The 24,934-nt window shown below is 36.5% G+C and overlaps 1 protein-coding gene and 1 long non-coding RNA gene across 6 annotated transcripts in view; one reads left to right on the forward strand and one right to left on the reverse strand.

Moving 5' to 3' along the window:
- LOC148945848 (uncharacterized) overlaps positions 1–4,855 on the reverse strand; it is a 72,730-nt gene extending 67,875 nt beyond the window's left edge. The window contains exon 1 of the long non-coding RNA XR_016142638.1: positions 4,728–4,855. This is a non-coding gene — a long non-coding RNA (uncharacterized LOC148945848). The remainder of the gene's footprint in view (positions 1–4,727) is intronic.
- LOC148945850 (E3 ubiquitin-protein ligase NRDP1-like) overlaps positions 1,699–24,934 on the forward strand; it is a 185,701-nt gene continuing 162,465 nt past the window's right edge. For 2 of the 5 annotated variants that reach the window (XM_089098480.1, XM_089098479.1), the window contains exons 1-2: positions 1,699–3,055; positions 15,652–15,810. In XM_089098480.1, coding sequence (XP_088954606.1) covers positions 2,825–3,055; positions 15,652–15,810 — 390 coding nt within the window. In that variant the 5' untranslated portion in view covers positions 1,699–2,824. Of the gene's footprint in view, positions 3,056–13,598; positions 14,178–15,651; positions 15,811–24,934 lie in introns of those variants that run through there. The other 3 variants (XM_089098477.1, XM_089098476.1, XM_089098478.1) reach the window with 3 other exon arrangements.

The raw sequence follows: 24,934 nt of genomic DNA on the forward strand, positions 1-24,934 counted from the left end.
CCAGACATTAATAAACTTGACGTCATCTGTCAGACATTCCCTGGAAAGAATTTGATTAATGACTGACAGCACAGGTGTTCCCCGGAAACTCATATCATTTGGCTTGAACAACAAATATTGGAAACACGCGATCTCCCGGAAACTCATATCATTTGCATTGAACAAAAAATATTGGAAACACGCGATCTCCTGGGAACTCATATCATTTGCCTTGAACAACACCAAGAAGGAAGTGACAAACTTCCTGTTTTTTCATTCTCACTGACAAAATGCATAAAACCGTCAAATAATCAACACACATAAACATCTATAAAAAAAGACATAAATGTGACAAACTCCCTTTTTTTTCATTGTCACTGAGAAAATCCATAAAACCATCCATAAATGTGACAAAATTCCTGTTTTTCAAATTCTCACTGACAAAGTCCATAAACCACGTGGTTCTATGCCCATATATGGTGTCCCCCCTGTGTCAATAGGGGCATCTCTACTTATGTACATTAGTATTACTTCATGAAAAGGGAGAACAACCTCAAAAAGTGATCTAAAATCAATGAAAATCTTAACATTGAGTTTTTGGCACCCAAAATTCATATCAGAGAATTTTAGAACTCCCAACTATAAAAGAGCGATTTTTTTTTCGCTTTACAGGTGCGTGTTTATTCGCTTTTTTAGCGAGGGGTGACTGTATTGCACCAGGATTTGGGGAAAAATTCCATTCAAACAGAAAATTTGAGTTCTGGTCTTTTTTTAGAGCAAAAAATATCTGGAGGGCAATTAGTTTTCACCCCGAGGCCGATCACAGCCAAAGATAGCGTCACGTCACGTCACTAACACATTAACGTTAATAAGATTGATTAAAACAAAACTTTCCGAAAAATAAGTTTTTCAAAGAAAAGTAAAGGCCATATTAAACTTAAGATCAGAAGAAATAAAATCCTACAATAATTTAAACTCAAAGCGACTAAAAATTACTATTAAAGAATAAATGAAACCCAAAACGAACAGAAATTAAATAAGCAATCATAGCAAAAAAACATACGACAGGTACTAATATAAATGAATTAATAAGAGCTGGCCTCTGGCCCACCATGACCCGACCCCTGCACCCCAAAAAACTAACGATGTTTTATTTCCAAACTTATGGGACCCCTCTCCCACTCCCCCCGAAAAAATATTAACGATAATTTATTCCAAAACTTATGGGAGCTGACCCCTGGCTTCTGGGAAGTATGCAGATTCTTTGTGTGTGTGGGTGTGTGGGGGGGGGGGGTGTTAAAGGGGAGGATCTCTCTTATGCGGGAAGAGCCCAGGACTCTTCCAGCATCATAAAAATTATAAAAGTGGACCTATGGGGGGGATGTAATCCTAAAACCTTTGCAATATTGTTCTTATCATGTAACTAAAATTTATTGGCAATCGGATAAACCCTGTTTAGCAATACATATATATATATATATATATATATATATATATATATATATATATATATATATATATATATATATATATATATATATATATATACCATGAATACTTAGCCATGAAACCTCTAATTTCAGGCTAAGTATTGAACACATCAGGAAAGGGCAGAGGGAGGAAGATGTGACCCAGTAACATACTTGTACGTATCTATGATGGGGTGGTATCCCCTTTGAAATACGTCCAAGGAAACATTCAAAAAATTTGGGCCAGGAACTAGCTTCTTGGGGATTTTGGAGTATCTTGAAAAATAATTATATTTGGCTAGCTCATACTGCCATTTCTAACACTGGACTTAATTTAGCTAGTTAGGTCACTAGGACCCCCCCCCTTTCCCAACTAAAGTTTAGACTTTTGTATACCAATAAGGTACTTCTGCATTTAACTAAACCAGCGCTATAGACTGTACAAGGAAACCAGACAAACGGGTATTTTTGCTAGATAAATTGATGGCAAAGCGTGGTTTCTCATTGAGTTTAAAATATTTAAACGATTATTTTTTTTGCGGTTTAGGGGGTGGGGTAGATACCTAGGTTACGTTAGGTCACGTATTTAATATATGCTATGCTTACCCCACCCCCTAATGTGCAAATATATAGCCCAAATTTGTTTTAAACTATTATACATTCATCCTATTTTATTTCATTAACATTAATCAAACTTGACTTCTTTTGTGTTTAGTTATAATGCACAAGTACCAAATACTTATATTTGGCTATCTCATCTTGCCAGTTCTAACACAGGACTTAATCACAAACTAAACCTACGCCTACTAAAGTATAAAATTGCTTACAATAAATTTGTTCTATATGTGACATTATTTTTTTCTGAAAGAAAAGGCAAGAATTGGGTAGACGCATAGGTAGTTTGGTTGGATGCACACTCTTGGGTTGGCTAGGTTTCAAACGGGTATTCCTGCAATATTTCAAGGATTATAAAATACCTTTTCTCCTTTTCCGCCCACCTGCAATGGGCGGGTAGTCTCTCCCGCTTTGCTTCAGGTAAGCAGAACCCAAATGCTTCAGGTAAGCAGAACCCAAATGCTTCAGGCCTTTCACTTGTACTGTACTGTACAAGCTTCGCTGATAGCATATTTTTGCCTTAGGGCCACTATATATATTTTTAGTTTTATTTAAATTATTTGTGAAATTGTGATATTTGTGACTTTCATATATTTCTTAGCTAAACCGTGGAACCGTTTGCGAGATTTTTATCACAGTTCAGTGGTATCTTTTTGAACACAATTACTGCCTTGGTTTAGATCACCTAATATTGTGCAACAAATTGGATTCGAACTATTTCTGTTGACATTATCGGTCATTCACTGAACTACGTAAAGCAAATGTCTGATACACACATGGACGATGATATGGAAATGGAAAACGCATCTATGTCCCATCAGAAACACGAAAGAAATGAGGATGATGATAATGATGACAATGGTTGGCAACAAGCAACAGCTGTTGTAACACTTAATAACAACGAAGTAACTACCGTCTCTGTTTTTCTTATCGACGCTTCAGCCCTCCAACATGCCCAGTCCTCGGAATCCGACGACGTTGACGTCGATGAGGTAACACCTGAAAATTATCCTTCTCACTAATTTAAAGGGTAAAATTGCTGACGAGTAGCTTTTCACTATCTTAGAAAGTAATTTCCATGAAGATGCCAAGCTTTGTTTTAGGCTAGGTCTATAGCCTAGGATATTGACCTAGGTTTCTTTAATCTATGCTTATGATTTTAAATCGTATTCAGATCATTGGAATTGTTTTTAGAATCTGGAGTAAAAAAGAACAGACTCAATCTAGAGAAATTTATTTTGTATGCCGAGTCTAGCCTAGATATATGGAATGAGTAGGCCTAGAACTTAAATAACTTGAGAATTTCTTAGGAGTACCATGAGGGCTGTAACCTAGACTTCGATCCAATCTGAAAGTTTCATCTACCTAACTCAACAACTATGCTGTTTAAGATCCCCACAATTAATCGTTTAGTATTTTACCATCATTGTGCAGTTAGGCTGCTTCAATAAAATAGCCTATTGCGTCAAATATGTTAAACTGGCCAATATTTTCAAGTTTTTTCCCTACTCACAATGTGCACCTTGATTTTACCCTTTTATAACAGCCAAATAATTTTGCTAGGCTATTCTGTATTTTGACTTATATTTACGTGATCGTTGCAATTGACAAAAAGACTGTCCTTACCCTAATCTCTCAGTAGCCTAGCCTAGTTTGACTGATTCAATCAGTTCAGTATATTATAGAACCTACTGTTGTTGGGGTTCCACCCCTGTTTCTTTTCCTTTCAGATAAATGACCTATTTTCGTTTCTTTAATTACATTTGCTCATAGCATAATTTCAAAAGACAGGTTAAATTCCCGTTACTAAGCGATAGTGGTTTTGCAATAGGTAAGCTGTGAAGCAAGGTTATTTTTACTTCCTGGTTTGGGAGTCATTGAAAGATAAATCTAAGAAGCTGAACTGGGTTTTGAATGAGGATGTAGCTGATTGGCTGGGCCAAGCGGAAGTCCACCCATATGAACAGTGGTGTGTAAAATATTATTTATTTTTAGTCTATGTTTTGACCCCGTTTGGGGAAAGAGTCTGCGTTTTGACCCCGATTGGGGAAGGATATTTCTATTGATATTTGTGACCCTTTTTGGAAGAATACAAGTAAGGTATTTTCTACAAACTGTGCACTATTTTCCGTAACCCAGGCAGGATAGGAATAGAACTACGAGGTACCGTCATTATTATATTGACAGGGAGGGTTGTTACCTCCAAGAAGAGAGTAGAGATTTTATAGCCGTAACCCAAGGCAGGTACATTTGGCTTTAGAAAGTGGCCATTTGACCACTCGATCGCGTTACCATACCCTGGGGCAGGGTATACTGCAAATAGGGTAGTACCAAACCCGATATTTGCAGAACCGTTGGGGTAAGAGCGGGAATCTCACTAATATTTGGTCAGACAAGGGGTTCTCCCCTTCGAGTAAGTGGCATAGCAATCTTTTTGCGCCATTTTTGCATCAATAAGTGGCGACACCCGTACTTACACCCCAATAAGTGGTGCCAGTGGTAGCTAGCACTACGAACATTGGCGGCATACGTAAACACGAACAACTGTTTAATATTTTTTTACCCTTAACTTTATCGTTTTTATTAATCTTTACCAATCAACGGTGTAATAGAAAAAAAAACTATTTATCAGGCAGTTAACCTAAAATAACCAGAATATACTACCATCAAATATGAAACAATCCTAAACCATCAGTATGTACTCCCAATACAGTTTTAACGTTAATTTATTGGCAGCATTGAGACTATCTTGCTAACTCAATCACAATGAAAATCCTACTTGCCCCTATTTGTGTTCACTTTCTGCGTTGACCAACAATCTTTTACCTAAAGGCTAGCAATGAGCGCTTTAAGGAAAAGCCCTTAGGAATTTTTTAACTTGTTCATTCATAAAAAGGCTTATTCTTTCCCCGTCTTTATAACGTGTTTGTCTCATTACCAATTCTTTACCTTTTGGGTAGTGTATCCAAACGCGACAGCTTTTCTTGGGTGACATCATTTGGGCTTTAGAGTTGCAAAGGGGTTATGAGCCAATTTATGAAGAATTTAAATAATGACTTCGTATGTTTCTCGAGTGTATGAGAAAAAAGGCTGCATACTTTCTGTTGAGGGTGGGTATGACTCCAAGCTTGCCCCAGGCCCCGTTTCTTCGCCTTCGGGTCGATTTTATGTCCGTGCTTTGGGTGTGTAAAAAGCAACAGAATGAGGCAACCCTTGTTATATGCTATACGAAAAAGAGTATTGGCTCCCATCATACCTGAAGACAAAATCAATTTTCCATGGAATAGCAAACCGAAAAAGTCATTCTTCTTTGAAAGTTTTGGCTTATAGTGAGAAACAGTACATAATCAATAAGGTACTGTTCTGATATATGTACATAGTGGTGGATCCAGGAGAGAAGCAAGGGGGTGCGCGCCCCCCTAAAGTAGTATAGTTTACTTAATTAACGCAAGTTTGAGTTAAGAAAACTTGCTCCTAACACAAGTTTATCGGATCAACCTATTTTGCCCCCCCCCCCTAAGAAAATCCTGGATCCGCCCCTGTCTGTACAACACGCGAGAAGTGAAGTTTGGTTAATGCCAATGAAACAAAACAAAATAGGATGCAAATATAATAGTTTATGAACAAAATTGGGCTATATATTTGCACATTGAGGGGAGGGGGGTAAAGAATAGCATATATTAAATATGTGACCTAACCTAGGCTTCCCCCCCTAAACCCCAAAAAACTAAAGTTTTAATATAGTTCCCGGAGTGAGAAACCCGTGAATACTTGTTTAAACAGCATTAGATAGCGTCAGATGTTTGCTTTTGTTGAGTGGATGCCTCGCGTGTTGTACATATATTAGAACAGTACCATCAATATACTTTAATGAAAGGGCAACTGAAGCCTCACCCCCAAGGCCTTATCCAGGATTTTTTTTCGGGGGGGGGGGGTACAAAAAAAACGTTTTTGACGGGTTAATTCAAGACATCGCTATAGAGTATGGAATGCAAAGCTTGGTTTTCATTGCGTAAATGATATTTAAACTGTTGTTTTTTGGGGTTTAGGGGGAGGGGGAATGTACGTAGGTTAGGTTACGTATTTAATATATACAATGCTTTACCCCACCCTCCCCCCTAATGTGCAAATATATAGCCCAAATTTGTTTATAAACTATTATATATTCATCCTATTTTATTTTATTTCATTAGCATTAACCAAACTCGAGTCTTTAGAAAGGCCCATATAATGGGAAAGTACCAAAAAACATCAAAAATACGTACAAAATTTATTTTTACCAATTTTGTGTTACGTTTTACGAGTAAAAAAACATTTCGGGAGGGGTTCAAACCCCCCTAACCACCCCCCTCTGGGTACGGCCTTGCTCACTCCCCCCCCCCCCAAGTCCTTCTGGTGTGCCCAGGTCAGATGTACAAATTCAAACAGTTCGTGGTAACGAACTGCAAGTAAGGAGCGACTCGAAACAATCGTAACCGAAACTTTAAAAAGCAGAATTTTGATAACAATAGATACATAACGAAAGTGGCCTTTTACCTTCATTCTAAATATATGAATTCATTAAGTTTAATGTTACCTATCAAACGCTACGAGCCCGAAAGAGTTTCCGTGATTTTCGAAAAAAAAGGGGGGACCTCAAAAAGTTGGGGAATCTTAATGACAATCGCAGCATCAGATACAATGTATCACAGAACCCTGGTGCAGAGGTTTCAAGCTACCGTCTACAAAACCGGAATTTTGTACTTTTGTCAGAAGATAGATCACAGATGCGTGTTTGTTTGTTATTTGTTTGTTCTTTTGTTCTCCAATGGGCAGATCGTATCGAACCTTGTTCTAGAAGACCGGGTGAGAGCTCAACCGAACAGAAATCAGAAGTTATAGTGCCGTTTTTAAGTGACCAAAAAGAATGGAAGACAACTGCTCCCTCCTCCCACGTCCGCCCCCCCCCCAAAAAAATCATTCGATCAAAATTTGAGATAGCCATTTTGTTCAGTATAGCTGTAAGGTCCAATAACTATGCCTCTGGGGCTGACTTGATCCTCTGGGGAAGGGCTTTGAGTTGTAAAATTTGCCCATTATTTACAGATAGTGTTTGTTATTGGGATGAATACAAAAATTTTTGAGAGATTTCCCAGAGGGTTTGACGAGGGAGGAAATCCCCGTAGAGGTTTTTCCTGTAGAGGGGGATTTTCGGGCATTATTTGAAAAACGAAAAGAAGTTAAAAAAAGTTTTTAACTGAAAGTAAGGAGCAACATCAAACCACTGTATATAAATGCATTATTTATATACAGTGATCAAAACTTAAAGCGAGTACTGTTATTGATGTTATGTTTTATTTGTATTCGAATAAACTGATTGAATTGATTGAACAGAAATTATTCTGTATAATAGAGGTCTTCCTCCTCCTTAGTCCCTCGCTCTCTACGCCAAGGTTTTACTTTTTGGCCCAACTCCTGAAACACAAGGGCCATTTGATTTGAATAAGAAGCTTTCTTAAAATACTTAAAATTTTAACGTAAAAAGCGAGGGATTGAGGAGGGGGGAGCACCCCTCCAATACGGAATAATTTCTATTTGTTTTAAGCTTTAATGTTGCTCCTTATTTTTGGTTGAAGAATCTTTTTTTTCATTTAATCAAAATCTAAGACCAGGTTTTTAGCGATTCCAGCTGGAAGTTATACTATAATGCATGAAAATTGATTGTAAATGCTAAATTTCTTCTTGTATAAGGAGAAATTTAGCGATTTTGCATACTTCTCCATCAATGCAGCAGCGCCAATGGCCATTATATGATTCCTCCCAATTCAAGGTCAGTCTTTTCTCAGGTAATGCGTTTTGGTTTTGAACATCTGAGATGTTATCCATGATAAAACACTAAATCGATTGGACACAAACTCAGAAGTCACAGTGGCATGATTTATCAATTACTAAACCACGGAAAGGAATATCGGGACAAGATGCTAATGTTCACATCTCCTCTTATCCTAACAATCGCATGAACATTTTCTCAAGAAGCAAGCGTTTTTTTTCCTTGTTTTCGGTCACAAAACATGATTATCATCAGAATTTTTGTTTATTAAATTACAATTATTAAACTTGAATTTTTCGACATCTTTAATAGAAATCCCAGCTTCGGTAATTCAAAAGGTGCTATGTTACAGGACATCAATTTGAAAAGAGAGCAAAAAATAATTTTTTATGTTTTTTTTTAGTTTTCTCGACAAGCAGATATCTGTAGTACTAAGAGTAGTCTCTTAAGGCATCAAAGATTGGGGGGAGGGTGACCACTTTTTTCACCTAGTGTATATCTTAGAACGTCACGTGTTCCACACAGTTACACCACACCTGGCATACTGGCGGCATGCTTTCCGCCAGCCTGGCACACTGCCCCCATGCTTAGCACGCACAACCTAGTTTGCGTGATTTTTGACAGAGTTCGCCCCCTCCACTAGAGATATGAGAAAACGCTTGCGATGCCAACATCTCTCTGTTCTGACTATTTCCACAAGTGAAAATGGGGATAAAAAATAGAATCCTAAGCATCTATAGAACTAAATAAGATACCGGAAACCGGATTAACCAATCGATATACCGTGCTGAGCCTAAAAACAAAACTATGAATACTCGTGCGCTAGTTTGAAAAGCTGGGTTTTGAGTCTTCCATTCCTAGCTCAGCAGGTTTACCGTTCTAACAGAAAAAGGTGTGTATTGCTCTCTTTTCACAGTAAAAACACAGAAAACGTAAAACCTTACCTTATGCATAAGAAGAACGGCCAAACATCGCTTAGAAATGATTAACTTACTGTTTTTTTTGCCAGAAGACTTCAAAGGAATGCTAGTTACAGTTTAAGATACCCACTTTAAGGAGTAAAGATGAACTTGGGATTCTACCTTAGGCTGAGTATACAATTTAGAAGTTTATACGTCTGTTTAAGTTTATCAGCCGTTACTTTAATTTAGAATCATTTTTAATGTTTCGCATTTCAGGAAAGAGTATTTAATTTCTAGCGTATGCACTTACAAAAAATTTTGTTGGTGGTGAGGGGGGGACAATTTTGTCAGAAGGCGAAAATTTTAAACTGTGGTGAAACAACAAAACACAAGACATTTAGGGGGGGGGGTGCACGAAACTAAAGGCTTCCTCCTCCTCAACGCAACTTTTCCTGGGATTATCAGTTGAGTGGACTGCTAACTGTTGAGTTATAAGAAATTTCGGTACTTGTGTATTATCCAGTACACAGTCGAGGAGTATAGTTTGGTTAATCCTGATGGAACATACGAAATTATGATGAAAATACAATACTTTAGTAACAAAATTATGGAAAATACAACAAAGAATTATGGTAGGGGGGCCGACACAGAACGCATTACATTAAATACCGTCTCTATATATAATAAAAAATGTCTAAAACGTAGGTTTCAACTGAGCCTAAGCTAATTTTCTTCGAATACTGACAGGTATAAACCAGCTATTGTCTGATCTGCAGATCCAATTTCTCGAGTGTGTACTGGATAATACACAAGTACCGAAAATTCTTATAACATATGTATTCCTACCTACCTACCTGAGTGTTCAAGGATTCTGGAAGGTGGCCTTTAAGCGTGAGGATGTAGCTAGGACCTTACTAGCTCTGGTGGCTCTTGAGTAACGGCAAAAGAGGCTTGGCAAGGGGTTTTTTCGTTAGGAAGGAGGACGATTTCAGGCAACAGCAAGGGCGTAGCTCCAGCATTTTTATTGAGGGGGCAAACAAGTTCCACATCCAGAGAGTCAAAGGGGCATGGGGTATATAATAGCTTTTTTCAATTTACCCCCAAACGACGCCACTGAGCAACAGCAAACAACTAAGGTCTCTTCCTCTAAATTTATTTTAATAGTATTCCTCTCGGTTCTTTGAGCATTCTTATTCTCAAATCAAATTGTCCAAAGGAGCTGAAGTGCTAGTCACGTTCCTTTATCTACCACAGCATAACAGAAATGGCGTTCCTGTGCTATTAGATATGCTTTGAACTTACCTCACTATTATTTATATTTCTTTTGTTTAACAAAGGAAAATCATCTCAGCTTTAAACTTCCTGCACTTCCTTCTTTCCCTATGTCTAGTGGGTATACGTGTACTTTATACCAGCGATTTGATGTCGTTTCACCAGAAAATCCGAGTTGACATGAGAAAAGCAAAAATGAGAAAAAGAGAATTCGCGTCTGCACGAGGGGCTGGTATGGTCAGTGGCTGAAACTTGGCATTGCCATCTTCAAACCATCGTTCAGCCCTCACTGTTCCAAGTTTTAATTAGGACCACGGACCTCCCACTCTTCCACCCTGCGATAACTGCTAAGGCTCTGAACCCGTTCTTGGTACCTAAGTCACTTTTTTTGGCAAAAACTGTACTAAATGTGTATGTTTTGATAACCTCTTTGGGTCGAAATGCATCCCGCGAAAAAATTCTTGTTGTCATGTTTTTTGGTACTCTTCTATTAGCTGGATTCTTTTTATATCTCAAACTCCAGACCCGTTGAAAACCCATTTTTCAAAGGGATGATACAAGACTCCGCTGTACAGAAATACAATATATAGCGTGGTTTTAATTGCGTATACGATATTTAAAGCGTTGTTTTTTTTTGGGGGGGGGGAGAAGTACCTAGGTTAGGTTACGTATTTAATATATGCTACGCTTTGCCCCGCCCCCCCCCTAATGTGCAAATATATAGCCCATATTTGTTTATAAACTATTATACAGTCATCCTATTTTATTTCATTAGCATTAACCAAACTAGCACTATATAAAAGAGTACGTTTAATAGAAGAGTACCTGTATCTTTTTAATGACTTATGAATTTCTCATCCAGCTATATCTTGTTACTAAGTTACACAATCTACTTTGTCATATAAATGAATAAATAACTGAAGACGGGTTTGTCTTTGAACTTTCATGAGCCAAAACAAGAGCAGTTTATTTGTTCAATCGCATTCTTTGGCTATGATTACAAAGCTGTCATTTCAACATTGGTGATTTTTTCATCCAGTCGATTACTATGGGAAGGCGTCATAACATCTAACTGTCAGGAACACTAACGTCAGGATATCGACAAAATCCGTCAGAACCACTAACCGTCATAACATCTAAAATTTTAAAACTTCAGTTTTTTTGGGTTTAGGGGGGGGGGCTACCTAGGTTAGGCTAGGTTACGTATTTAATATTTGCTATGCTTCACCCCCCCCCCCCCCCTGATCTGCAAATATATAGCCGAAATTTGTTTCTGAACTATTATATACTTATTACTATTATATAAACTTATAAATTTTTTGTCGCTGTTATGACGGATAGTGGTTCTAACGGTTAGATGTTATGAGGTTTAGTGCTTGTGACGGTTATTCAAAATGGTAGCACCCCGATTACTATATGTTACCAGATGTCTTGTTTAAAATTTTGCTGCCATAAAAGTGAAAAAGCGTAATTTTTTAGTGAAAATGCGAAAATTGAACGATTTTCCACAAAAAGAAAATCGGCGGAATTCACCGATTTGAAAAATTCAATTCGCAACCCCCTCAAAGCGCCCAAATGGCGTAAATCAATTTCTCAGGTTAGGTTAGCCAAAGATCAAAGAAGCCATGTTTGTTTCTTAATTCCCCTTTCGTAAATCAATACAGTCTCCCCCTCCGATTATGTAAATCAAGTTCTTGGAAATTCACTTCCCCCTCGAGTCCTAGATCAATACTTTATCCCTCTTGATTATGCAAATCACCCCCCAATGTCATAAATCAATAAATCCCCGAGCGATTATGTAAATCACCCCTCGTGGCATTACACGTGACCAAACAACAACAGATCGATTGACCTTGACCCCCATTAGACTCGATCGATAATCCTTGAATAAATTATATAAAAAATTTGTAGGTGGCAGCAGGGGTGAGGGATGGGATCAATTGAGGCCTTTCTACTCTTGTTTTCTACTGGTTGGATGACTTACGGATTTTGTAAATTACAATTACCCGAGAACAGGAATGCGAAAAATTTTGGGCGATTTTAAAATAGTTATGCTTTTCTTAGGTTATTCAATGATAATTATTGTTTTTTTCTTGCCATATACTAAATATAATTTTGTGTAGAAGTCAAATTTATTATACATTTATTTATGAAAACGATAAAACTATTTTGTAATTATATAAAGTTCGAAATTTACACTTTTTTAAAATGAATTTTCACTGTAAAATTTTACTTTGTGTTCTAAAAAAAAGCAATCAGGGCTCCTTCAAGGTGCCCTAATTGCTTTTTTCCAAGCAATTTTCCAAGGTTTTTTTTCTAAGTAAAAACGGGATCTAGGGTTTCTATATTATCCTTTTTCTGAGTATCTTTGATTCTTTCTTCAAGCATTTTGAAATTGATGTTAGTATCCCTTAGAAAAACTGCAGAAAATCCAGCATAAAAGAGTCGGGGAATAATATAAATAATAATAATATTAAATAAGCCATATTAGAGTAATAAATAATGACTATTATTTACAAAAATGATTTGCATTATTTTATTGATAAAATAGCTGCTTTATAAAATTATTCTTGTTAAAGTAATAATAAAACAATTACAATGAAAGGAAAATTAACAGAAAGCCAACTTAATACAATAAACAATAATAATAAAACAGTCTTTTTTCTGGGAGAGATTTGGAGGGTTTTTTTTGTCTAATAGTGTCCAATATTTTTTCTGGGTATAACAAAAATTTTCACTTTTTGCCTTCCAAATATGGGAAGGGGGATATTTGGTATGTTCTCTTGATTCTATATACTCAATTACGCGTGAAGTCAATACTTCCTGGTGTCAGGGCATTTTTAAGGGGGAAGGGCCTGATGCTCCAAATGAAGGGTGTTGAAGACCCATACGCCCAGTTTACCTGATATTCAAGTGTCGGGTAAGCTGCAAGCGATGATTGTACCCTTACAAAGTCAACCGATTTAATTTTGATAGTAGGCCTAATGTCCAAACTGGTATTTCTAATCTTTCAACCCTCCCTTTAAATTTGGATTTAAGAATTGCTTTTACGAATGGTGTCTCCTAAGGGGAACTTTTTGGATCGAAATGGATTATGTAGGCTGCAGTAATATTGATTTACTGCCAACATAATAAAGATTTATCCTTTGTGTACCCCCCTCCCAAATAAAAATAAAAAGATTAGAAGCTTGCCTGAAATGGAATTATTATTATATCCCTGTTTTTCCTTTCGAAACACTTTGGTTTCTATTCCATTTCATTGTCCCACATTTTACCTTTTTCCTTATTCTCTTCATTACTCTAGTCTTTCCCCACTTTATACAATGAAATATTGAATTAAAAATATCTTGTCGCCACTGTTGCCTTGGGCTGTTCTTCAGTTAACGTCTCCTGGCAGGGTCGTTTCTGGAAACCCCCCTATTGTTTGCATATCGCCGACCCACCTTCTTTGTAGGAAATTCGAGAACAACCACCGGTTGGACAAAGGCATTTCTAGACCAGTTTTCTTAAACAAGTTGTATGACAAAGTTCTCATTTGTAATTTTGGATTTAGAAAGATTTTAGAAACTTGGAAAATTTGAATTTAGTGTTAAAATACATTTGGATTGAGAACTATTTTAATCGCTGCTCATTGGTGGTTTTGGATTTAGTGACAGCTTTTGTTTTGTGCGAAAAGCTCGTAAAACTCCAGTTTGAAAACTGTGGGCTATATGTTTTTTTTGTGAAATTTTTAAAAGCAAAACTACAAAAATCCCACAATTAATTCTTGGAAATAGTTGGAACTTTCTTCATATTTTATTTTGATTTCTTAATTCTAATATTATCAAGGAATTTTTTATATTAGACGTAACAAACTGCCAACTTTATTATTAAATAATTAGTTAATTTAAAAGTTAATTTTACATTGAATTTAAACTAATTTTTTTAGCCATTTGCAGTCCGATCTTTTTGTGTTTAAAAAACTAATTTATTGAAGAAAGGAATATAATAAAAGTTCGAAACATGAAGATGGGAGAAGAAATATTTCATAATGGAAGTCCCACCCCTTTCCGATCTCTAGATTTTTCAGGAAGCGGAATTTTAGTTGTACCAGTGGACTTAAATCAGAATCAAAATTCTACGTATCTTAATGTAAGATATTTTTCAGTGTACAATTTTTTTTTTAGATTTTTTCCCCATCCTATTTTATCACCATTCTTATTTTCCTTTCTATCCTCCATGTCTCACTGAAAATTAAAAACCCGCAAATAGCAATCTTGAATTCACATTTAAATTTTTTCTTCTAGTATTTTTCTTCTTTTTTCGCTCTCTCTAATTCTGCTTTCTTTTCCCAGTAATTCCACATTCTTTTTTCTCACCGTATCTGTTAGCGTCCAGTAAATATAATATGATGAATTGTGCTGATTCATAGCGCTTTCAAACATTTTTATTCTATACCTTCCTCCCATTCCTTCTTATTTATTCATTATCCCTATTTTGTCTTCATATCAGTCCACATTGTAATTTAAGCGGAAATCGAAAGTCTAGGAAATAGTCTACTAATCTTAGATAACTTAGCTTTCCATTTGTCTATTACTGCCAGGGGCAAATCTCCAGCATGTTTATTGGGGGGGGGGGGGGCAAGAGGGGTCCATATACGGATAGTCAAAGGGCGTGGGATGTATAATAATCTGTTTCTCCACATCATTGGGGGGGGGGGGAACTGCCCCCTCTTGCCACCCCAAACGACGCCCCTGCTTACTGGTGTTCTTCTTTTTGTTACTGTTTGTAAGTCTTCAATCTTTTGTCATTTTCTACCCCTTGTTTTGTCCACCGTTGTTTTCTGTTTATAATACAATAAGTTAATCATGCAAATGATTAATAATGTGTTGTTGGCAGTTACATTAATTTTCATTTTTTTTTGTACTCTTTATTCGTTTTTGTTATATCCAGGCATTGAAAAAATACCCAACATTATTTCAGACACGAGTTCGCCCTTTTAGGCACTTGTTGGCAAATGGTTATTTATACCCTACCTATAAAATAAAATACGAACAGTCGATTGGTCTAACCCCCCGTTCCTATATCTTACTTGGGTCACAAAAAATATCGCAAAAAAAATTAAAATTAATTAAAGTCGGTTTACTTACTTTTACTTTCAAGGAATGATGAGGATATAGGAAAAAAAAATTTTTCGGATTCAATATACTTATAATTACTGCTAATTGTGCCCTGTACTTCATTTTAATAAATATAATTTTGATAAGATATCTCAAAGATATTTCGAAAATTACGAAATGATTGTAACTGTTCGATTATTTATTTGAAATTTTGTGCCCCTGAAACATCTGTGCCAAGGGCAAGTGCCCCCTCTGTCCCCCCTAAAACAACCTATGGGGTGGGGGAAGTTGCAAATAAGTGTTTAAAAATGTGGGGAAAATACCTATTCCATACCACCCCTCCCATTTCCAGTTGGACCTTGTACGTACAGTAGAATAATATGTTATTCATAATTAACGTTAAATGTTTCAACTAACTTCGTTGTCGTAGGACTTGGTATAATTTCTTTGTGAAATTTAAAACAATTTTTTTCCAACAGTTGACCTTACAACAGTTTTACTTTCAGGGTAATGTACATGCCACAGCCACATTTACGTATGACCCAAATCGTAGAGAGTATATGCGCCGGCCGGATGTGCTTGTGGCATCTGGTCACGTCACCATAGATGGGGAAACACTGGTGATTCCAGCCCAATTACCTTCCCTTGGTATGGACGACGGACAGGTAATATTTTTTATTTATTTATTTATTATTTCACTGATTATCTACAACTGACAACAGCGATAGGGAATGTTCTTACTCTCGCTTCGTCATCATTTCTGCACCAATTCATGGAGCAGGCCACCGAGCGCATTTCGTAAATCGAGAAGGAAGAAGATATGAACACCCCTGCGATAAAAAGTGTCACATATCACGTTTTGAATTATCCCAGCTGAACTTAATGGTTGATTAGATTTGGAACAAATATGGCGCTTTTGGATTGACTTCAACCATCATAAAAAAATCTTCAAGTTTTGTAAAGTATAATCTTCTCAATAATTGATAAAATGCTTCATCGTCAGCTAGAGAGACAAAGTATAATCACCTACGGAACAAGTACTAACAAAAGTCTCCAAAAGTGACCCCGCGTACCTCAGCGCCTCTAGATGCAAAATGTTGTACTACTTAATCGCTCCGAGCCAAAATACTTTGCTCCGGCCAATAATTATGCTAGAGCGTGATTCAGGCGACGAGTGAAGGGGATGAATTGTGTAACTACGGTTTTTAGTTCTTGATTTAATTGCCAGGTTCGCATAGGTATACAAAGGGTCACTTTTTTGTGTGGAGAGGATAGGTTTTGTCAGTACTTGTTTCGTAGGTGATAATACTTTGGCTAGAGAATAGGGGTCATGTTTTTGTCATGGCGTTAAATAATTTGGGTTAAGGATCTTTTTTCAAAAAATCGACAAATATTATCCCCCTTCTCGCAAAAGAAAATTATAGCCATGATTTACGACCCCAGTTCCAGAAGTAATAGCATTTGTCTCCTGTAGAAATTTTGATGTTTGATAAAGTATGACTGACTAAATTTAAAAAGAACCAAAGTTGAAATTAATTTTTCAAAGGTCATTGCCTTATTTTTAAAATTAAACTGAAAATTCGCCAGCCATTCTTTGCTGAACAAAGGATAATTGATATAATCAGATCTCAAAGTGCAATTACGATAGTCGACATGTGAAAAGAATAGTTTTGTCCCATCTTTATTAGGTCCCAAGATGAATTTTATTCAACCTTTAAAGGCTTAGAAAAAACAACATGTTATAAAATCGTTGCATCCAGGTTCAAAAGGTCGTATCTGCATTTCAAAAGAATTTTTATTTCACATTCAACTGTTTGAAAAAAAAACTTTCATCTTATTAAAACATTGAAATTTATTAAAAGTTCTATTGTTTACTTATTTGAAAATAGGTTTTCTTCTCTAAAAATAGGCGAACGATATCAACTTTGTATCATGGCATCATTGCAGGCACAAAAAATAGATGGTGGCACCAACTACTCATGAATTTATCTGGAGGGTGTGACTCATATGGAGGGAGGGGCAAGTCGGAAACTAAAAAACGGGTAAATTAAAGTGAAATTTATAGACCAAGTTCTAAAACATTAGTTTCTGGTCCCTGGATCTGGAAGAATTTTGCTTATTGGTGCCAATAACCATTTAGAACACAAATCCGACAGTGGCGCGAACTTACAAAAATAAAGGGATGAGGGCAAGGTTTTTCTTAGATTTTCTAAAATGGAGTCACGGAAAAGGTACTTTATAGAAGGTAGGGAGAGTGCATTAATTTTGTTTCAATTTTTTTTTTCAATAGAAATGTCCAAAAAAGACGTTCCAAAACTATTGGGTAGTTATCCCCATTGCTTCCGATTGCTACCCCCAAAATCAGGATTCCACTTTTAATTTGGAAATAATATGATTAACAGTTTATCCAAGCTTTGGGTGGAATCTGGTCACATCACTCGATTCATCTTACACTTGAAGTCTAAGGATATCAATAATGGATGTTTCGCCAGAACCACTTGGTTAGTGATAGAGTGGTCAATTTCACATATTTGTAAATCTGGATTAATACTAAATACTGTTTCAGAATTGCCTGAGAAAATTTTGAGATAAAATATTAAAGCGTGGATAATGATTTTATAAAATGCGTTATTTTAAATATATTCTAAGATACATTCGAGCTCCTTTTTGTGTCTTGTCAAATAAAAAAAGTTATTAGATGGGGGGATCTAATAACTATATCTGAGGATGATTTAATCCCCCACAGTCCCCGGGGGAAGGGCTGCAAGTTCTGAGCCTTGCCCCTTGTTTACATATAGTATTTGTTATTGGGAAATATACAGACGTTTTCAGGCGGGATTTTTTCTGAAGGGGGGGGGAGGTACGTGGGATGATTTTTCCAGGGGGAAGAGAATTTTCCATGAAGGAGTGCCGGATTTCCCAGCATTATAAAAAAAACCGTCAGGAATTAAATTTAAAAAAACAAGTTTTTCAACTGAAAGTAAGGAGCAACATTAAAACTTAAAACGAACAGAAATTATTACGTTTATGGGGGGGGGTTCCACCCCTCGTCAGTACCTCGCTCTTTACGCTAAAACAGTTTTAGTACTTTAAAATGAGCTATTTATTCTTATTAAACGGTCTTTGTGATTCAGGGGTCATTCTTAAAGAATTGGAACAAAATTCGAACTTTAGTGTAAAGAGCGAGACAATGACGTGGGGGCGAACCCCCTCATACACGTAATAATTTTTGTCTGTTTTTAGCTTTAATGTTGCTCCTTACTTTCAGTTGAAAAAACTTGTTTTATTTTTTAATCAAACAGTTCATGGTAACGAACTGTAAGTAAGGAGCGATTCGGCTCAATAGTAACTGAAACTCAAAAAAAGGGAATTTTGATACCAATAGATACATCAGAAGAATCAGATTTTTTATGCTGATTTCAAATATATAAGTTTCAAATTTAGTTTTAACCATCACAATTTACGCGCCTGAGAAAATTTGCCTTATTTTCGGAAAAAGGGGGAAACAACCCCTAAAAGTCAGAACTTTAATTAAAGTCACACTATCAGATTCAGCGTAACAGAAAACCCCACTGTGGATGTTTCAAGCTCCTATCTGTAAAAATGTGGAGTTTTGTATTTTTTGCCAGAAGAAAGATCACGGATGCGTGATGTTTTTTTTTTCAGGGGTGATCGTATCGATCCAGTAGTCCTAGAATATCATGAGAGGGCTCATTCTAATGGAAATTAAAAGTTCTAGTGCCACTTAGTGACCAAAAAAATTGGAGGGCAACTTGGCCCGCTCCCACGCTCATTTTTTACCCGAAGTCACCCAATCAAAATTTTGAGAGAGTCATTTTGTTCAGCATAGTCGAAAATCTAATTAATATATCTTTTAGGATGACTTAATCCCCCACAGTTCCCGGGGGAAGGGCTGCAAGTTATAAACTTTGCCCATTGTTTACATATAGTAGTGGTTATTGGGAAGTATACAGGCGTTTCCAGGAGGAATTTTTTCTAGTCGGGGGTCGGAGTAGTGGTTACGGGGGAGGATCTTTCCATGGAGGATAATTCCTTAGGGAAAGGGACATTTCTATGAAGGGGACGCCAGATTTCCCAGCATTATTTAAAAAACGATCAGAAATTAAATAAAAAAACAAGTTTTTTTTCAACTGAAAGTAAGGAGCAACATTAAAACTTAAAATGAACAGAAATTATTACGTACATGAGGAGATTTGCCCCCTAGCCAATACCTCGCTCTTTACTCTAAAGTTTTTTTAGTACTTTCAAAAGATCTATCTATTCTAATTAACTCGCCTTTGTGATTCAGGGGTTTGTGATTCGAACAAAATTTGAACTTTAGCGTAAAGAGCGAGGTATTGACTAGGGATCGAACTACCTAGTATGCGTAATAAAACATACGAATATAGAAATTCGTTACGTAAGCTAATTCGTAAGTTACGTCAGAACAAAATTTCGAGAAAGCCAATTAGCCAAAAAAAGGAAAATTATTATGTGAATTTCGTTTTAATTATTCATGTACGATGAGCCAAAATCAAAGCTGCATTAATTCAAAAATGTTCAGAAATTAACTAAAAAAAACAATTTTTTCAACTGAAAGTAAAGAGCGACATTAAAACTTAAAACGAACAGAAATTATTCCCTATATGAAAGGAGCTGTCGGCTCCTCAACGCCGCGCTCTTTACGCTAAAGTTTGACTCTGTCTCTTAACTTTATTTTTTTAAACAATTAAAAACTTTAGCGTAAAGAGCGAGGCGTTGAGGAGGGGGGCAGTTCTTTTCACATACGGAATAATTTCTGTTTGTTTTAAGTTTTAATGTTGTTCCTTACTTTCAGTTAAAAAAAACTTGTTTTTTTATTAATGTTACGTAAAGCTTTGGCTAAAGAGTTAATGTTGAAAGTTTTGGCTAAAGAGTGAGAAACAGTACATAATCAATAAGATACTGTTCTAATATCTGTACATAGTGGTGGATACAGGGGAGGGGCGAGAAGAATAGCATATATTAAATATGTAACCTAACCTAGGCGTCCCCCCCCCTAAACCCCAAAAAAACAAAAGTTTAAATATAGTTCCCAGAGTGAGAAACCCCTGAATAATTGTTTATACAGCATTAGATAGCGCCAGATTTTTGATTTTTTCGAGTGGATGTCTCGCGTTTTGTACAGATATTAGAACAGTACCATCAATATACTTTAATGAAAGGGGAACTGAAGCCTAACCCCCAAGGTCGTACCCAGGATTTTTTTTTCGGAGGGGGTTTTACTCAAAGATTTTTTCGGGGGGGGGGGGAGGGTACAAAAAAGGTTTTTGACGGGTTAATTCAGGACACCGCTATAGAGTATGGAATGCATAGCTTGGTTTTCATTGCGTAAATGATATTTAAACTGTTGTTTTTTGGGGTTTAGGGGGCGGGGGAATGTACGTAGGCTAGGTTACGTATTTAATATATAAAATGCTTTCCCCCACCCTTCCCCCTAATTTGCAAATATATAGCTGAAATTTGTTTATAAACTATTATATACTCATCCTATTTTATTTTATTTCATTAGCATTAACCAAAATCGACTTTCTAGAAAGGCCCATATAATGGGAAAGTACCAAAAAACATCAAAAATGCGTACGAAATTTATTTATATACATTTTTGATACGTTTTACGAGTAAAAAAACATTTCGAGAGGGGTTCAAACCCCCCTAACCCCTCCCCCTCTGGGTACGGCCTTGCTCCCCCCTCCCCCTCTGGGTACGGCCTTGCTCCCCCCTCCCCCAAGTCCTTCTGGTGAGCCCAGGTCAGATGTACAAATTCAAAAAAGTTCGTGGTATTGAACTACAAGTAAGGAGCGACTCGAAACAATCGTAACCGAAACTTTAAAAAGCAGAATTTTGATAACAATAGATGCATAACGAAACTGGCCTTTTATCTTGATTCTAAATATATGAATTCATCAAGTTTAATGTTACCCATCAAACGCTACGAGCCTGAAAAAGTGTCCGTGTACATCAGAATTTACTTGGGAAGGGGGCATGGGCGCCCATAAGCTGAATTCCAGGGGGGGAACCTCGTCTAATTGGCACTTCTAATGCTATATTTTCAAAATCTCAGAACAAAAACATTAAAAATAAGGCAACATCAATCAGGCAGGGGGGCAGATGCCCCCCCCCCCAGTAGTAATCAATGTTATACTTGGCGTACGGCCATAGGAATCTCCATGCTATTTGCGTACGGCCATAGGACCATGTTATTTGCGTACGGCCCTAGGAATCTCTATGTTATTTGGGGTTATTGACTTACCAAGGCCAACCAGACAGGTTTCTGGTGGGTATTGTCTGGTTTAGTAGGTATAGTCTGGTTTATAATTTAATTATATATCACAGTTTATATAATTATACAGTAAGTTTACCGCAGATGATTTCTGGCTCTTCATTCTCGGTGCGAACAAAAAGCTCCTCCCACTTATTTGTGCACTTATTGTCCACTTATTGGTTGAGCCGGCCAAGTGGTTTTGTCAGTACTTGTTCCGTAATTGATTATTCTTTGTCTACCCGTGAAAAGATCTAATGCCGCTTATGTTTATAGGTTCTCTGGAGCACTCGCACATCGGTCCGGGTTTTTATAATGGGTGAAATAGGGAAAGATCATACTGCTAATTATATAAACTGTGGGTTATATATAGCCCTTTGACAAAACGTGTCACATAGCGTATTTTATGTTACTACGGTTGCAATTTAAAATTTGTTATCCAACACAAGTCGTCAAAGAATATTAAAAATTACGCTCGAGCTATTAGTTCATATTCCTGCATCATGTATGGCTCAAGATATTGTTTATCTTTCCGCAAAAGCTTGACGTTGGGAGGGGCGTAAGAGGGGTCACACTTATACTTTCAATTATACTGATTGAAAATCCTTTTATGGGCCTGGCAGGTACCAAGTTTTCATATCCGCACCTTTTTGCCAAAAAGTTGATGGGGGATGGGTGGTGTGGATGAGCTACGAGTCCAGTTTTTTCCCAATCATATGCAAGCTTCTGCTAAAAGTTTTATGGGAAGATGGTAGGGCGGGGCTGGAAGGGCCTTGAACCCTCTCTTTGCCTTCAATCTCACAGATTGTAAGCCATTGCATGTTTCAGATTTAAACAAGGTGAGACCAACCCACCTCTCTGGCGCAAAATTATCCTTATGGGAATAGTAAGTCAGAATAGCCTGAAACAGGAATAATAACCACAACAGTGAAGTTGACAACCTCGTGAAAATTTCAAATTTTATGAGTAATTTTTGTAAAAAAAAAAAGGAATTGAAATAGAATATCGTATAGGCCTACTTTGATAATTTAATTTAAAAATTATCTCCCTCATCTCAAAGCTGATTCTCTTTCCATGGCAAACCTTCTAATATCATTACCGTACTAAGGAAGAAGCAAAGGGCTACCTTTCATTTCTTTAAGAGAGTTATTTCAATGTAGGATGCATGCATGTTACCATTCCTTTTTCTCAGTCCAAATGCAAAAATAAAAAAACGAGATGGCAAAACTCAAGCGAAATTACACAGCTTGTAACAGCAGATGGCGGCATTTTCGAACCTGTGATAAATTGTACTTTTTTCAATTTAATTGTTTCTTATGTAAGAAGCTATTTTTGTGATGGGACCAGGGATTCACCACACATCTTAAGCACTTTTAGATTTTAGTCTGGCTTACACGCAGCTCCAGCTTTTCGAAGTCTTTCACTTTCATCAATCTGGTCTGTGGTCCACACTTTCTGAAAAGAACGCAGAGGCTAGGCCTTAAACAGATTTCCTACTAAACCAAAATAGTTGGTTTAGAAAAAAACGGAACAAAGCCAAAGTGCTGGTCCCATAATACAGATATTGCTAACAACCATTTGTTAGGATGGTAGAAAGTAGAAACAACTATTTAGTCTGCGTTGTGACACTTAACTAAGAAATAAGAATAATGGCAAGATTTTAGTTAATGTCGGTCCCATTCATAACAAGATTTAGTTCTTCTATATTAAATCCTTTTGTTTAAAGATTTAAATCCTCAATCCTTTTTGTGTAGACAGAGGAGTAGAGGACTCGAATTTCCAATCCAGATAATCCCGAAACATTGAAACCAGTATCAAAGCATCCGGAGTCATACACCATCTGTATCAATTAAAAATAATATACATGTTAGATGGCAGGCAAACTGCCAGTAGAGAAGATTCCGAATAGCAACGCTATTGACATGACCTGAAAATAGTGTGTTTAAACTGATATTCCAAAAGTTTTAAAGTGTGACTCCCTTTTTGCTCTGGATAAATTTAAAATAGAAAAATATGACAAAGAACGTTTAATTAAAAAAATATATATATATTTTTTAAAATTAAGTATTGACTAGTTACGTAAAGCCAGTTAAAACATAATTTCTAAGCACAAAAATTAAAACAAGTGAACTCGGCCCAAACCATTAAGTTTGTTGTTTAAGGCTGCTTAAAAAATTGTGTCAGAGAAATACTTTCTCCAATAATGTTTTTCTCAAAACAGCTGTAATTTCATTTATTTTATTCGCTGTAGAAAGTAAAACCATCAGCGTATTGGTCAGTTTACACTTTGTGTTTGTGTTTGTTATTGGAAAATTTACAATAACTATAAATTTACGAGTAGTTTTCACTTTTAGAAATCACGTTCACCAGATGGTGCATGCCAAACGTGGCACAACTGTGCCAGTCGTGGTAGAACTGTGCCAAGCATTGTAGGAAACAGTACGGCGCACGTGGCGCTTCAAAATGTACACCGAACCCCTTGACAATTTCTATGAGTGCAAATAATAAGAACTCCGTTGTTGTAAAAATACGATGCAAATGAATTGATGAGGAGGAATTAGAAATAATAAGATAGCAAAAATGATTAGTTTTCAAATACATATTAAAACAATCATTAGGGAATATAATCCCCTTTCTAAATCCCTGCCTTCTGAATTGAAATCGGAAACAAATTCCATAATGATTGCGTTCAGGCTTGAATGTCAGATTGGGCCAAAATCGTTCTTATATGCCCCCAGGGCAGAACTTAGAACCCAAACCCTAAGGGCTGATGAGGATTGTCCTCCTCAAAAAAAATAATTTCTTTTTGGAAATCAACTACACTGATCAAAATGGCAATCTCAAAATTTTAGTTGGATGTGTGTGGGGAAATGCTGGGCGTGGAAGGGATGTTAGTTGCCTTCTAATCACTTTCGACTATTAAAAAAGGTCCTAGCCGTTCCAATTTCCAATCGGAAGGAAATATAGGCACTCCATAGGAAGTGCCCTGGTATGGAAAAAGAAAAAAAAAAAAAAATAAACACTGCATTGTGCCAACATTGTTCTTTTCTTTACTTATTGCATTGCCTATGATTTTTGTTCGTTTAAAGCTGGATTTGCATATTCAATTTAAGTTTCACTTGTTTTAAGATTTGTATACTCATTTACATTCGTAACTATTGTTTGTTTGTTTGTTATGATCGTTTATTTCTGTTTGTTTTGGGTTTCATTTATTCTTTAATAGTAATTTCTGGTTGTTTTGAGTTTGAATTATTGTAGGTTTCTATTTTTTCTGATCTTGAGTTTAATTCTGATCTTCAGTTTATTTTTTCTGATCTTAAGTTTAAGTTTTCCTAGGGGCGTACGCAAAATGGTACCTACTACTGTACTTTCACCGTCGATCAGACCAAGTAGAATTCTTATTTTTAGCCACTAGACCCAGGGAAACCTATGTTGTGATTATGTTTAACATCGCATTGTTCCTACAAAATCCCGTGTTTAGTCATTTC

The sequence above is a fragment of the Artemia sp. Qi Xiang Cuo genome, chromosome 12, assembly GCF_049724085.1.
Source record: "Artemia sp. Qi Xiang Cuo chromosome 12, ASM4972408v1, whole genome shotgun sequence".
Lineage (NCBI taxonomy): Eukaryota > Metazoa > Arthropoda > Branchiopoda > Anostraca > Artemiidae > Artemia > Artemia sp. Qi Xiang Cuo.